Here is a 15,098-nt window from a genome sequence, read left to right as displayed (position 1 = left end):
CTAGGATAAACCTCTGCTCCTAGGTGGGGAAGAGCCATGCTGCAGCATTCCTCCTGATTTCCCCTGCAGCGTCCTCCCTCTCATCCCTCGCAGCAGTTGGCCTCTTCTGGATGCCTAAACAGGTTAGATGTGGCTTGCCCTGAATAAGTCACCTACATTAATTTTTCCTCTTTAATTAAAGAGTTCTTCTGCGAAACAACTCATGAGAGCTTCTTTGTCGAGAGAAAGAAAATGATGTACTGTTCCACACACGTTTACAAAGACAAATATACAAATGAAATCTGCTCTGCAAGAAGTCCCAATGGAAGGGAAAACACAGAAAATTGTGGAGGAATTGCTGAAGAAGAACTGAAGTTCATTTTAAATCAGTGTACCATGTACAAATGCTGTCTTACAAATAGGATTATTTAATTTAAACCTTAGATCTGTCAAGTTCCATTACTTCAAATGGAGCCTGTCGTTTCTTGGCTTCATTATAAATCAGGATTATATTACAATTTATGTTAGGTTAAGTCACTACTTCGATAGGAGGCAGCGAAAAAAAAATTACACAGCAGTCAGTAAATAGAGCAAAGTCATTGCACTGTTCTTGAAAGGCAAAAAGTCATCTTGCTAAATGAGGGTCCAAGTTGTCCTGTACCAAGACTGTTCCTAATAAATAAAAGACCTCTGGGAAAAGTGCTGAGCATACGCTGGATCTATTTTCAGCTTGCATCAGCAGCTGCTGCCCCTGGGATCGCATCTTTGCTCATACCCTACACCATATGTAATCACTCCAGTGCTGCAACCAGTAAGATAATGAAAGAGCATGGCATAAATCTATACTTGAGTGGAATGCTAAATGAGAAAAATAATACAAAAAAGAGGGAAATAAACCACATTTTCAAGTCATTAGGAAGAAAGACTTTGACATATGAAGTGTTGCAACCATTAATAGCACTTATCATATAGAGTGGAGACAAAGAGACAAATTAATCAAACTGACAGAACTGGGACATTTTATGCTAATGCAGGCTCCTGGGTTTTAGTTCGTATTCCTCTGTGTCTGGAAAACTGATACCATTACAGGGCAGGAAATTGCATGAATAACATGCAACAGATCATAAAAATTCACACACCGAGTGAAGAAACGCTGCCAAAAGCACTGTAAAAACAAGGCTGGAGACCTCAACAGAGGAACTACCAACAGCTAATGAATGCAAATAAGTACAGGAATATTTCCCATTCATGCATAACAATTAGACATAGGCTGTGACTCCACAATCTCTAGTAGTGTAGGTAAAATAAAGCCTGGAGAGCTAACATGCAGAGAGCTAGGGGTAACTCCTGGCCAGGCCAGTTCTGAATTTGTTTGCAGTGTTGCAGCCAGCAGCTTAAAGCCACTGGGGAAAAGGCATGGACAAGTGCTGTCGCTGTCTAAATGTATGGTTATGTTAGATTCAAGTTAGCGTTGCAGTAGAAAAGACATGGTCCTGGGCAACCTGTTCTGGGTGTCCCTGCTTGAGAAGGGGGTGGCACGAGATGACCTCCACAGGTCCCTTCCTTCCTCAGCCATGTAGTGATTCTGTGAAAGGCAGGTGAAAGAGGAAATAAAATAGATCCACAAAACAGCCCACAGCCTCACAGAGCAAAAATCCCCCTCACCACAGAGCATATGGTAAAACGCCTTACAAATAACAACAACTTTTACATAATTTGTTTAGGAAATACAAAATGCACTTGCAGTCCAAAGCCACAGCTGTGTTGTAAGGGGCAGGAAATGGGAAGAACGACAGGAATGCTGGGGAGGGCATGGCGCAACACAAGACCTTGCCAAGGTTACTACATTTGCCATGAAGACTTTCCAAGGACCTTTAAAAAAAACTTGCTAATCAGATCACTGGGGAAGCACAGAGAGCCAATCAGCCACCAAACTCAGACACCAAATAACAAATATAGACACAGCATTTCTTATTGCTGCCTGGTTCGTAAAACAGTGACTCTTCCTTCTTGATACCCTTAGTTGTAGCTATACAACCCTAAGGAGAGGACTAACTCTCAGGGGGTAAAAGGAGTAAAGCTAATACCTTTTGGAGCCACGTAATTTCCAGCACTGCTCTGATCTTTCCCAGAATAGAATGAGATGCAGCTGATGGTATTGAGCAAGACTATCTCAGTGCCGGCCCTATGCATATACAGAGGTGATGAAATTCCAGCTTGCCATAAAGTTGCTTTTTTCCTGAAGTGTGAGTAGATTTCAAGCCCTTCCCATGAACATGGAGACCCTGTGTTCAGTGGCAGCAGGACATGAGTCCCAGCACATCTAGGCATGGGGACATCTTGCTCACTGCACTATGCAGAATCCCACTCCAAACTGTTCTTCAGCAGATCTCTGGGGAGACATGACAGGGTTTTATCCACATTAACAGGTTTTATGTGTCTCCAGACCTTAAAACTAATTTCTATTCTTTTAGTTGCAACTGGAGTTGCAACAGGGTGCTTGGCCAGGTATCAAAAAATGGCACAGGTAGAAAAGTAAGCCAGCCCAAAAATTTTCTGAAGACAACAATGGTGTAAGCTTTGCTTAGGGGGAACAGTTAGAAAAAGACACCAACTGACTGATCACCAAATAATTCAGAGTAAAACTATCTGAGAACAAAGCCAGGGATCCAAGGGCAATTATACAAATAGTCTGGATCCTGAAGGCTGAGAATGACTGGAAACGCTCGATTAGCTGACAGTGTGCAGCACTGGTCTGCTCTACAGACCTGCATGAAGGAGGTCCAGAGGAACAGTGATCCTAGTGGCTCCTACTAGGGTCACCATGTCTTATCAGCCAAAGACAGAGATCAAAACACAATCAAATACTCATCTTCAAAAAATATACCTGCCTGTGACCTCTCAACAGAGGTTTCCAGTTGGAATGCTCATTAAATAAATCCTATATGAGAAGGACGAGGTTCATATTTGAAAAGAAAGAAAGCAAAACAAACCAAGCAAAAGGTAGCTCTTATTTTTGTCCTTCTTTGCTTTCCATCTGCAACAGGGACACTGCAGATGGGGAAAGAAGAATAGGAGTTACTGATTTAAAGGTTTCTGTCACTACTAAAAACTACTCTTTCTGCTTTCTGAACATTATGATTGCTTCATAAATGTGAAAATGCCCCAATTCCCACATATATTATGGATGTCTCTTTTATTCTTCACCTCTTCGGCCAGTGCTATAGACAATATTTGTCCCCACTCACTGCTTACATAAAGTGGGCAAAAATGACAAGAGCAGATTGCACCTATGGATAGACAAGAAATATTCAATTTTTATGATTTGGATTTGACAAATTAATTCAGGCATTTAAAACACAGCCTTGGTTTGATGTGCACAGTCTCCTGAAAGATACAACGTTCAAGGAAAAAAACTCCTTCGTGTCCAGAAAAAAATATGCCATATAGCATACATAGGGGAACACGAAAATTTGCAATCAAATAAGCTAAAAAAAATTATTAAGCTACAAAATTGTTCAGTTCAACAGGCAGATGGAATGACAGCAGAGACACATCTACCTTAAGCCTGGTTTCCCCTACTGGAAGTAGAATTGAGCACTAGTTCTCTGTGGAAAGCAGAAGGGAAGTTGTCAGAATTAGTCTTCACTCTGCTTTTTCCTGTCTTGAAAGGTTACTGGCTCCAACCCTGTCCTTTGAAAGAAACAGGAAATAACTTGAGCTTATTCTGTTTTCACTTGACCAAGAATCTCCTGACAGGGAAATTTTCTCTGAAGGCTGCCTGTGTATATGGAGAGAGAGGTGGCTAGGCACGTTGTATTACAGCTGTGTGGTCAGCGATGGAAAGATATTTTGCTTTTAGAGTTGTTTAAGACTTGTTTCTTATTAGCTGCAGGCCCTTGAAACAGAGGACCACACGTCTGGTTTTCAAAGGAAAAAAAACCACATTTCCCAAAAGCATGGGCAAAAGCTTTATACAGCCAAAAGCATGGCCTCAGCCTATTAGCTGACAGTCTGACACAAATCACAGAACACTTCATCAAATGCAGTTTTTGTTGAAACTGAGAACTACACAGAAAAAGTTTGCATGGACAATTTTTTCTTTAAATTAGTCTTTTTACCTTGAAACATTAGCATTGCATTCCCACCCATTCTTGGAACAAAAACTAAGAGGTACTTACATAAAGCAGGGATTTTGGTCCTATCACAATTCAAAAGCAAGTAAATATACAAGTAGAGTAAAGTGTTTGATGCATGATACACCGGATGCCCACATTCTTTTAAACCACTAGCACTGTTGAAGCCCATTTCTGGGTCAATTCATTTACTTGGATAGTCTCTTTTCTATTTTACTACCCCAATAAACCCACCTCAGCACTGGCTTTAGCAAGTACATTCGACACCGTGGGAACCAAAGGAAGCACAGAGAATACAAAGCTGCCGTTGAATCAGTCCTGGATCACATCTGCCAAAGTCCTCTGTAGTCTCTACAGTAAGTCTATACACTTTCATTTCACTTACTTACTTTCTGGCTCCAGCTAACAGCGCATCCCAAATGCAGATGAGGGGAAGAAAAGCTTTCCAGGGACTCACTCCTACATAAGACGATAGCTTCAAGAAGCTTATACCTAGAGCTGGGGTTTGCAAGGTGTGGTGCTCGTCATTTAGTTGTGCTGCCACACAAAGGAAATGGAGAGCTCTCAAACCGAAGAGCATAGCCTGAAGTCTTATTCTGGAAGAGTGTGCAGCTGCTGCAGGACATAATGTGGACCAAGTGTCTTACCAAACACAAATACATACTCAAATACAGAATCAGAATCAGAGAGCAGTTGGGGTTGAAAGGGATCTTAAAGATCATCTGGTTCCAAATGCCTGTTATAGGCAAGGATGCCTTTCAGTAGATTGAGTTGCTCGGATATAGTTGCCTCAACACCAAAACAAAGATGCCTTTTTTTGGGGAGTGCTGAGAAGTCACTGTTTTCACCTAATGGGACTGAGCCCACCCGTCTGCAAAGGACCACTCAGACAGACAAGCAGCAGGTCCATTCTACCCCATTCTTCAGAAATGCTGCAGCCAGTCTTCCAGTCAGAAAATCTCCTCAGTGCCTCCTACATGCTTAAAAGATACAGAGGCAAGAAAACAGGGAAGGATAACCTGGGAAGTCTGGATTTGGATACCCTGGCTGCTTTCAGATGGGCAGTAGTTGTGGGTCAGCCTGTTCACTGCCATGTGAGATAATACGAATCAAAGAGCTTAGAGAGAGGTAAACATATCCAAGTGGTTCACACAAGGTGATTTGATCATCACTGACCTGATGCACGGACCTGTGCTGTAATTCCTATCTGATGCATCAACTTCCACCACAGCATTTGTGGAGAGGTGATGACAGTATTTTGTTTGTCCACAAGAAGCCTCAAAGATTTTCTACTAAGTGTTTTATCTTACCATTATTTAACTTTAGAGCTGATACCTTTCAATTCCAGCTGCTAGGTAACACCTTGTTTACTTAATGGTTTGACTGTAATTGCAAATACTGCAATTCTCTGCTTTCCTCAGACCAGCTATGGCTATGATAACTGTGGGTCCCAGACTGGTGGCAGTCTCTGGGTCACAGCAGGAAACTCCCGGTGCCATTTCAATTATGAATTAACCTTCTCTTCTCCACCATGTCTTCTAAAGTCTCCATCACTGGCTCTTCAGTGACCTAAAGATGCATGATGCAAGCTTTAAGAAAAAAAAAAATAAATCCAGAAATACAAAAAAGAAACTTAGAAAAGAGAAAATTTCTATGTGCAGGAAACAGACAACTACACTTAAGCACTCTTTTAAGGTCAGATTAAACAAAGTAAAAGACAGGGAGGTTTACATGCTGTGCTGGTCTGTGTTATCTTAGGACTTTAAATTCTACCCGACTACATCTGCACTGAGTGTCAAACTTCAAAGTACATAAAACATGTCCCTCAAAGGCAATTTGCTTTATTGTTAGGAAATAATGTAGAGTCATACACATCACTAAGCTGTTTGTTGCTAAAAACATATGCTGAATTTTCTGTTGAATTTAATCTGGTTTCAAAACAGTTGCCAATGGCTCTCATGATAGCTTCCTCCAGTGAATTAAAACATGCTTCCTATAGATAGACTTAATACTCTCTTTTTATTTAAATCTTAAAACAACCACTCAAGCCTCATTTCAAGCTTTCAGACAAATTAAATCTCATCTTTAAAACAGTCCAAGCTTGGGCTAGAAGGAGTTGTAGCTTGACCAAGTACATCTGCTCATATTTGTTTACTTCCATACAGTAAATAAAGTGCCCAAGGATACAGATTTTAGTAATGTTAGACTGAGCTGGGACTTGGAGCTGTTTGCTGGCAGCATCCCATAAAGTGGTACAGATGAAAATTCAGTGCTGCACAAAAGACCTGAACTGGAATATACCAGCCTTTTCAGAGCTTGCATCGCACATGTAACAGCAAGTATGACTACTTATTCCAATAAAAAACACCAATAGCCTGCCTATAAAATTCACAAAGAGTGTCTCATTTTTAAATCCTAGTAGGGTTCAACTGCTGTCTGCTCACCTAAAACCTGTATTTCATCTCTGAATTGAACCATACTTCCTACTCTTCATGTTTGTTGACTGCTGCAGTGCATCATTTGAATAGATGCCATATTCCACCCCATAACATGATCAATTTCACTGGTAGTTGAGAAAAACAGCCAATATAACATTACTCACTGGGGAATTCTTGTCAGAAAGTGCTGTAGAGAGATAAAACCTTATCGTCTTTGGGTCTTGGGAACACTAACGAAGCAAAACTTGGTACTGGGATCAGGAAGTACCCTACAGGTTCTGGCGTCAGATGTGGTGAAGCTGAGGGATGTCTTATCTGAGCTTTATCTGTCTGTTTATTCAAATGCCAAATGCTTGGTATTTCTGGACTCTTAAAAGAGCAGCTACTTATTTTTTCAGTGTAAAAGCAATTCAAAAATTTTTTTAGAGGGAGAAAAGGAAAAGGTAAGAGACTTGAAAGAAGAGAGGGGAGAAAAGCAGGATGTCTTTCAGACTACAGAGCCAGAGTGATACCAGCACCAAGGAATAACTCATAAACATAGTTAAGCCATCTTGGCTTCAGTCATATCCAAATACACACTTAAACACAGCAATCATCTCCCCTTGTTAATATTTAACCCACAATACATGCTTACTGCTTCTGCTTGTGCCCTTAGCATGGTCTGCCTCTACTTTTTAAGATGTCTTTTACATTTTAAAATATGTTTGCAAATTTTAAGCAAGACAGTTTCCACACTACAAACTGCTTTGCAATAGTGAGGACAAGCACAGCCAGCCAATCAGGCAGGGCTTACCCTCAGCAACAGGCACAGGTATAAAGAAGACAATAAAATGGGGCTCACTTATTGCAGCAGAGAATTTCCTTCTTTGCACTAACCTCAATATCTCTTTTTACAGTATATTTTTATATGCTTACTTGAATCAATAAATAGATAGTACAGCTATCACCAAAGGGAGGGAAAGGAGTTACTGCAAGATTTTCTCCCCTTTACATGCATGTGTGCATGGATTTTGTTGCCATTGTATTTGACTTTTCTCCACTGGAAAGGATCAACAGGGAGTCATCTCCCATCAGAAAACAATGGGAATTACACCACACAGAATGACAAGGAGGTGGCTTGTTTCATCTCTGAACTGCAGGGCTGGAAGCCTTTGCAGCAAGAAATGGATACCATTTCTTGTCACACAGTGATGGTCTCATTTCTGCTTTATTGCTCAACTGCTAGAAACAAAATAAACCATTTCTATCTTGTACTGTGCTATATGTGCAACACACACAAAACATTTCTGTCTTGTGGTTTCTCCTAATTAGTATCATTACCACTGAAGACCTCAAAAAGTACTGGAATGCTCATTTTTATCCTCAATATTGACCCACAGCCTCCAGCCACTCTGTGTGGTGAGTGTTAGCTCTATGAATCAGCAGCAAACACACCACATTCCCTCAGAGGAGTTTAAGAAACTGAAGAGACAGCTTCTATCCATACAGACTCACTGGAGTGGCACTGCTGAGGGGAAGATGAAAGGCAAATGGGTCTGAAGCCTGACGGCCACAACCTCCTGAGGCTACTCTGCAGAAAGCCTTTGGGTAGAGGTGGCAGCAGAAGGATTTCAGGTCACTGATGACTCCTGAGCCATAGCAGAAGTCACTCAGGCCAGCGCTGCGATCTGCGAGGAACACCGCTGGCTGATACAGCCATGGAAAGAGAAAACCACATTAATGCTGAGAACTAACCATAGCTATTCCTAATATGTAAGTTGCTCTGAAAGTAGTGCCTCCTATTTATTTCCATGGAAACGACAACAAAGAACACAATAACAATATCTGATAGACCAAATTCTATGCTATGAAACACTATTTTTCAATGTAATCATCGCCATTAGCTGATTTGCATGGATAAGTTGATTGAGACACTTCACTTTGTGTGTGACAGCTGTTCATGATGGTCTAGAATGAGACTTGTCTTTTGCATTGATAGCCATTGCTGAAATGCAACATCCACTGCCTCACTGTGTTTACATTCACTGTTTGCTCTCCATAAACATTCAGCAAGCATCAATGAATGTTGAGTGGTGCCATTTTCTCCACATGGAGGAATTCAGTTCTACATCTTTGCTTCTTACAGATGCCATTTTGTCAGACTGCCCCTCTGCTGCCATCTGTCACAAGGCAACAAAAATGTATTTTTGTTTTGAATATTGGTTAAGAGCTACTGGGCAAAGTTCCATCTCTACTGCCATACCACCAACAACATACACCTCTGACATGGGTCAACCTAATAAAACAGGAGGCATTACTTTTGAAGCAGCCATCGTATTAATAGGGTCCCAAAGAAAAAAGGTCTTCTGTTGTTCCCTGCTATTTGACACCAGCCTTCTAGCTAGGAAACAGGCATGCAGCAAGCAGTTGCTTCTTACCCCCCTGCTCCCCATTCCCACATTTATCAGCTCCACGCTCCTGCGCAGAGCACTCATAGCTCAATCACTTCATTTCTTACAGACACTGTAGTTGTACATACACACAAGGCACAGGGAGAGGAAAGAGACAAAGTAAGAGAATAGTGGTTATTTCTAGGGTGAAAAAAAAAGAATAGTAATCTCTGTCAGGCGGTGGGAGTACGTAATAGCTGACCTCCTGCACTCTGCCTTTGATTTTTCACTGACCCCGATCATCGTCTGTTGGCTAATTCCCAGTGTTTTTTCCTCAGGCTGGTGGGCTGGCATGGATGGTTAACAGCTGCCAGGATTTCTCCCCCATCAGCTCCGAGTGATTCTAATGCAAGCTGCCTGGCTCCATCCCACCCAGGCTGCCGCATGCCTTAGCCTTACAACATGATCAGCTTTTGCCAGCCTTGAACCCAACTCTATCTCCCATCCTGCCTTTCTTCTTCTGAAGATTAAGTATGTGAGGGAGCCAGCCTGTCTCAGCTGAAGGACCAGATGACAGATTTCACAGGGCTGGACCTCACAGGGAAACAGCAGATTTCACAGCAGCCTTCGGTAAGTAGAAAAGTAATGAAGACGCAGAGCAATTCAGCACACAGTGTATGCCAGCAGACCTCTGCTTTGAACACTGCTCCATTAATTGTAAGGAAGAGCAGTTCAGGTTAACAAAAGTGCTCCCCAAGCACATCACACATCCCTTCCTACAGAGAAGAATGACCTGGAATTACCTGATGAAGGTTTCATTTATGTGCACATCTCAAAGCCACAAAAACCCACGTGGGTTTGGGAATTTGAATTCCAAGATGTAGGAATCACAAACAACAGAGGAGGTTTGTTGCTGCTGTTCCAATGTTTTCCTCATTGAAGGGAAGTCTGTTTTCAGAAAGCAAGGTGTACACAGTGTCTGTGCAGACGGTACTCTTCTGGCCAGCCCCCAGCTCTCAGCCTGTCCAGCCAGATCTGCTCCCTGTGCACTTTTAACAGAAAAGCTGAGCAGGTAATAATAGCAAATAAAAAGCCTATTCTGCAGAGCACTGGCTCTTTCTCAAGGAAAGTAGAGTACCACTACAGCATGAATGACTCAATCATCTACTCAAGAGCTATTACTTGCAGCGATGAAGCAATGTTAATTGGATAATGGCCTGCTGCCAGCTAATATTGGCATGACCTACAATACCCTTGGCTGACAGCCGTGTCTGCCTCTCTATCACACCTTTTTTTGTAATCTGGATGGGAAGTGGAAACCATTAAAAATGCCTCATAAGTGCCATTTAACTTCTTATCATGAATTAAAAGCTTAATTAAGTGCCTTGTTAAAGGAAGGAAGACCTGCTTTTGTGATTAAATAAAACAAAACAACAGTTAGGGGTATGGATTAAATGAGTAACTTTACAGCTTCAAACTCGAGTCCTGGAAAATATTAATTTTTGGATGCATTTAACAGCAGCTGGTAGATGAAAACAGCACAACTGCTATAAAATACCCAGAGTGAAAAGCACACAAGATTGTAGTTGTTTACCAAAACTGCAAATGAAGAGGAAAGTGTAGAAGTTAAGAGCTATTGGGGTCCTTTTTTATGAGCTGTATGGAGCTGCAGCTAACACGCTTCAGCCCTCAGTCTCGGCTCTTCTGTCACTTCACATGCCACAACCACATTTGAGCACTTGCTATTTCGTGGCTGTTTTTCCAAGCACTTATCTAGACACTGAAATATGCTGCTTTAAAAAGAGGTGTAGCATGAAATCGAATTACTGGTGTCGGCTTGAAAGGGTTTATGGAAACTCTTCAATCAGTGCAAAATTAGCTCCATACTGACTCAGTTTAAATAAGTTGATTAGGAAAAGATTTGAACTAAGGCATATTAAGTCATGCTTGAAGTGACATGAAATGTCCAAAACAAGGTTTTACACTGGTTTGAAATCCAGTAAGCTCAACTAGGCTGCACACACATATTGTGTGTGCAGAATGTGTCACTACTGAAATGATGAGCATATCATAAAGCCTGCACTTACTGTAATTGGATATAAACAAGAAATAATGTACAAAACATCTGTTCGCTGTTTAGCCAGACAACAGTTAACAAGGACTGGATACCAGATTAACAAAAAAGACCCCAATATGCTATAAAGTAAAAAAGAAACCCTCTGCAATCCAGTCTTCAGAGGCAGATTTACTGCTCTGAATAATGAAAAAGAAGTTCTTTTGCTTTCATGTTAAGCTTCCTCATGCCAACATAACATGACTGCAAAAGCTTTATATATAAAGCCTTACCAAGCTTCAGTATCAAGCCTTTGATAAATTACAATGGTCATTCTCCATAACTGTGTACTTTAGCAGTTTTCAGACCACAACAGAATTCAAAACACAATTCTTGCATGACTGACTTAAAAATATCTTAGATAACTTAGGAGTGTATGTCACCTTTGGGAAAGTTTTGAACGTTGAAGACTATATTTAAAAACAATTTGTGATCTCTGATTTACTATTACAACTATATGCCAATGAAAGTTGTTTCTAAGCTTGACACTAACTTTGACTTTTGTCTGAAATTTTTCCACTGCTACCATAACTCCCTATGTGAGAAATTAAGTCAGTTTTCACATATAACTTTAGAAATAATTCATGGGTTTCCGGAGCTCTGCAGTCCATGGACTAAAAACAACAGCAATGGGAAGAGCCATTAGCTTGTTAATTGAAAAAGACCTTGCTGACTTCTTTTAATGCAACATATACAAGATGGTTCTTTATTCCACATTATCAGTATTATCAGCTTCCAAAAAAATCCTGGTGCTGCAGCTCCTTTTGTAAGCAGCTCTGACATGCTTCCTTGTTGAAGACACTTCGCATATCTAAGCACAGGAACCTACCGTATACATCCCGAAGAGCAGCAACAGAAGCAGAGGAGCGCACCTTAACCAAGCAATTATCAAGACGCAATGATCTGCATCAGGCAGCTCTCTTTAGCCTCAGTGACTAACATCTGTGAGGAAATTATTTGACCGACCACCTCACACACAGCTACTCAAATACGTTAGTCACTGAGCAAATTAGACTCCATGGAGCTACTGGCAATGCCTGTGCATGTGGAAGATTCATGTACAATTAGGAATTAGTAACTGTGCGTATCTGTTTTGATAGACCAAGGATGTTCCTTTCTGCTATGAAAAAGGTAAAGACTCTTCAAGTGACTGTAGCGTGTGCTGAGGTGGAGCACAATTTCAGAGTAAGGAAAAAACCTTATGACCCGGTTTGACTACTTCTGAAAAAGCATGGACTTTACTGGAGCTGTAGTAGCAAACAGCATAAACTTAACTCACTAAGGCTTTTTGATCTTGAGATACACACTAAAATATAAAACCTCAATACTCCATTTATCTAAAGGGAATTTATTTAACTAGAAATAATTTGTGGTTGCACAGGAAGAATGCTTTTTCTATATACCATCTAATATAAAACACATGTAAAGATAAATTTTTGTGTTTCAGAACTTTAGTGTCATATAAACCCAGGACTGTGTTATCAAGTCCCCTCCTCTGGTCTTGAAGGTAAGCAAGCATGGTCCCTCTGTCACCCTACTTCTCACACTCATCAGTGGCTCAACACTTCACTGCTGCTGTGATTAAATATCTGCTAACCTAGTTTTACTAAAAGCCATCTTAAACCAATCAACCATCACTACTGTCAACACAGTCTTTTAGTAATAAAGAGAAACTTCTCCCTCGTAGTTGTTTCACCCCCTCTGCCTACATAGAACTGTAGGTCCTTGCAGCCATCACTCCGGCAGCATGAACTTGCTATAGCCTTTTCTCCTCTTCCTTATTTAAGCTGAGGTCCTTCTGACCACCTCAGTCACTCTCATATTCTTCAATTATTGTTCTCAATTTAAGAAATCATATATGGTATCCAATAGGAGGTCTCACCAAGGCTTTGTAGAAGAGCACTGATGCTCTTGTCACACGTCAGCCATTGGGCATCTACTGCAACCTCTCTGCTTCCACCGTTTTGCTTTGCAGGGTAAAAGCTATGCAACACTGCCTGAGAAATGATTCTTCCAATGGAAATTATTAGTGGACAGTGTCGAATCATTGTGTGCATCCTACCGTGTCCTCTGTGATATATGTGAACTCCTATGCAAAATGTCTGGGTTGAAATCTCTTCATGAGTAATACTCAGTGTCAGGACTTGTGAAGTCATGCCCAGTGACCTACTTCTTCCAGTGCTCTCCACCTTGCATCATAACAACATCACAATACCACTGAGGTCTCCAGAGAGATAAACCAGAGAGGGGAAAAATGGTGTGTGACACTTCAGGACCTGTCATCACCTAAAACGGTCTCATACTTCTTCATTGGTGTTAAGCAAATGATGTTGAAAACCCCTCTGCCTCATGCTGTAGGCCAGAAGAGCTCCTCCTGGAGCAACTGCCTTCCTGAGCCTTGGAGATGTCACCACCACAGTGTGACATGCACAGGTGAGGACCCAGGGCAGACAGGGGGTGACCGCAACCCTTGCACGCCCCTGCTGGCAAAGCCATCAGCATGCCCTATGGTATCTGCAGTACTGCAGTCACAGAGCTGTGAGGAAATTACAGTGGGGGTGGAAGCCAGCCAGTGAGATTTTGTGGTAAAATAAAGTAAACTTTCCAGTGAGGTATGTATTTCCTACGTCCCTTGGCTTCCTGCTGTGTAAGCCATGCTGCATGAGAAAAACCCTGCATTTTGACAGAATGTGTTGGTGCTTTCTTGGCAGAAAAAGCGTGGCCTGAAACAGTTAAATCCCAAAGCAGTTGTGAAGACAAGAGAAAGGAAGCAAGGCTGAATGGGACACAGGAAAGGGGAAAGACGAGAACAAGGATATGAACTGCTGGAGAGGGGTGGGTAGCGATGAGACTCCAAACAATGTGACAGTTCAAATGACTTTTCAACAATAACCTGCTGTCTAACAGCCAAGTGACCCCTTTCAAATTTCCTGTCTGGAAGAGCTGAAGAATATTCGGGTACTGATAATGTGCTGAATGAAGTGATAAACGCTGAAGCGTTTTAAAGCTTTGCTGCTGTAAATGTGAGGAGTGCTGGCAGGTTTTGCTCTCCCCTAGTGAAGAAGGCTGTGAGAACGTGTTCATCCTCCAGCTCCCAGCAATCCTCAACCCATTCCAACCCCAAAACCACAGCAGCAGCAACAAATACCATACCTCTTCTGGCAGGCTGACAACCAGGTCATTTTCCGTCTGCCCCACCAAGGCCTGCAAGAAGTACTCGCTGCAGGCGGCCAGCACAGCCCGGTGGGCGCGGAACTCCTTCCCCTCCACGATGAGTGTCACGTCGCAGAGAATATCCTGCTTGCGCTGGTCATTTAAGCAGAGGAGAATATTGGTACAGTGCACTGTTGACTCATATACATACATGGGGGAGTCAGTCTTCTCATCCACAGACATGCCGTTCACACCCTAGAGGAAGAACAAAATACAGACAGGTAGTGAGAAGCAACGCTCGATTTAGTAGATGAAGCAACATTACATGGGAAAGTTTAGAAGATTTTAGCAAAAATAGCGAGAATGACTACTGGGTCTTCTAATAGTGAAAAAAGGGGGGTTTGTCCTTGCTTCTGTTATTTTGACACTGAGGGAAAAAACCCTCAAAACCCCAGCCTTCTCTCAAGAGGACTGAGAGTGCCATGTGGTTCCACTGAAGACCCCCACTCAAGCGAAAGGCAAGGTGGGCTGTAATCTGATGGAGCCAGCCTCCAGCTGGAATGACTTCATTTCTCACTCAGAAGTTGAGATATTCTAAGCCATAAGGGGGAGGGAAAGAAGTTTGGTTGCTTTAGAAGAAATCCATTTCCAGGTTTTCACACATTCACTTGTGGTTTAATGTCATTTACAGAAAAGTGCACTTTCTGAATTCCAGGACCACAGACACAGGAAAATCCCCTGAGCTCTGTGGAGCTCCAACTATGGGTGGCTGGGCAGCATGTGGGTGCTGGGGCCGTTCCCTCCTGCTGAGATGTCTCCCCGTGCTGACAGCAGCCCGACGTCTGTAGGACGTACAACATGCGCTACCAGCCTCTGAGTTAGGAAGTTCCCTGCCTGTTGCTCTGTCGTT

The 15,098-nt window shown here is 42.0% G+C and overlaps 1 protein-coding gene across 7 annotated transcripts in view; it reads right to left on the bottom strand.

Moving 5' to 3' along the window:
• The window catches only part of BACH2 (BACH transcriptional regulator 2), a 183,095-nt gene that overhangs the window by 34,149 nt on the left and 133,848 nt on the right, over window positions 1-15,098 (bottom strand). For all 7 annotated transcript variants that reach the window (XM_010707621.4, XM_010707623.4, XM_019613098.3 and 4 more), the window contains one exon: window positions 14,189-14,443. In XM_010707621.4, the coding sequence (XP_010705923.2) occupies window positions 14,189-14,431 (243 nt within the window). In that variant the 5' untranslated portion in view covers window positions 14,432-14,443. The remainder of the gene's footprint in view (window positions 1-14,188; window positions 14,444-15,098) is intronic.

Source organism: Meleagris gallopavo, chromosome 2 (genome assembly GCF_905368555.1).
Source record: "Meleagris gallopavo chromosome 2, MGAL_WU_HG_1.1, whole genome shotgun sequence".
In the NCBI taxonomy this organism is placed as follows: Eukaryota; Metazoa; Chordata; class Aves; order Galliformes; family Phasianidae; genus Meleagris; species Meleagris gallopavo.
Note: the sequence above shows the minus strand (reverse complement) of the source record. Positions and strands in the feature narration are given on the sequence as shown.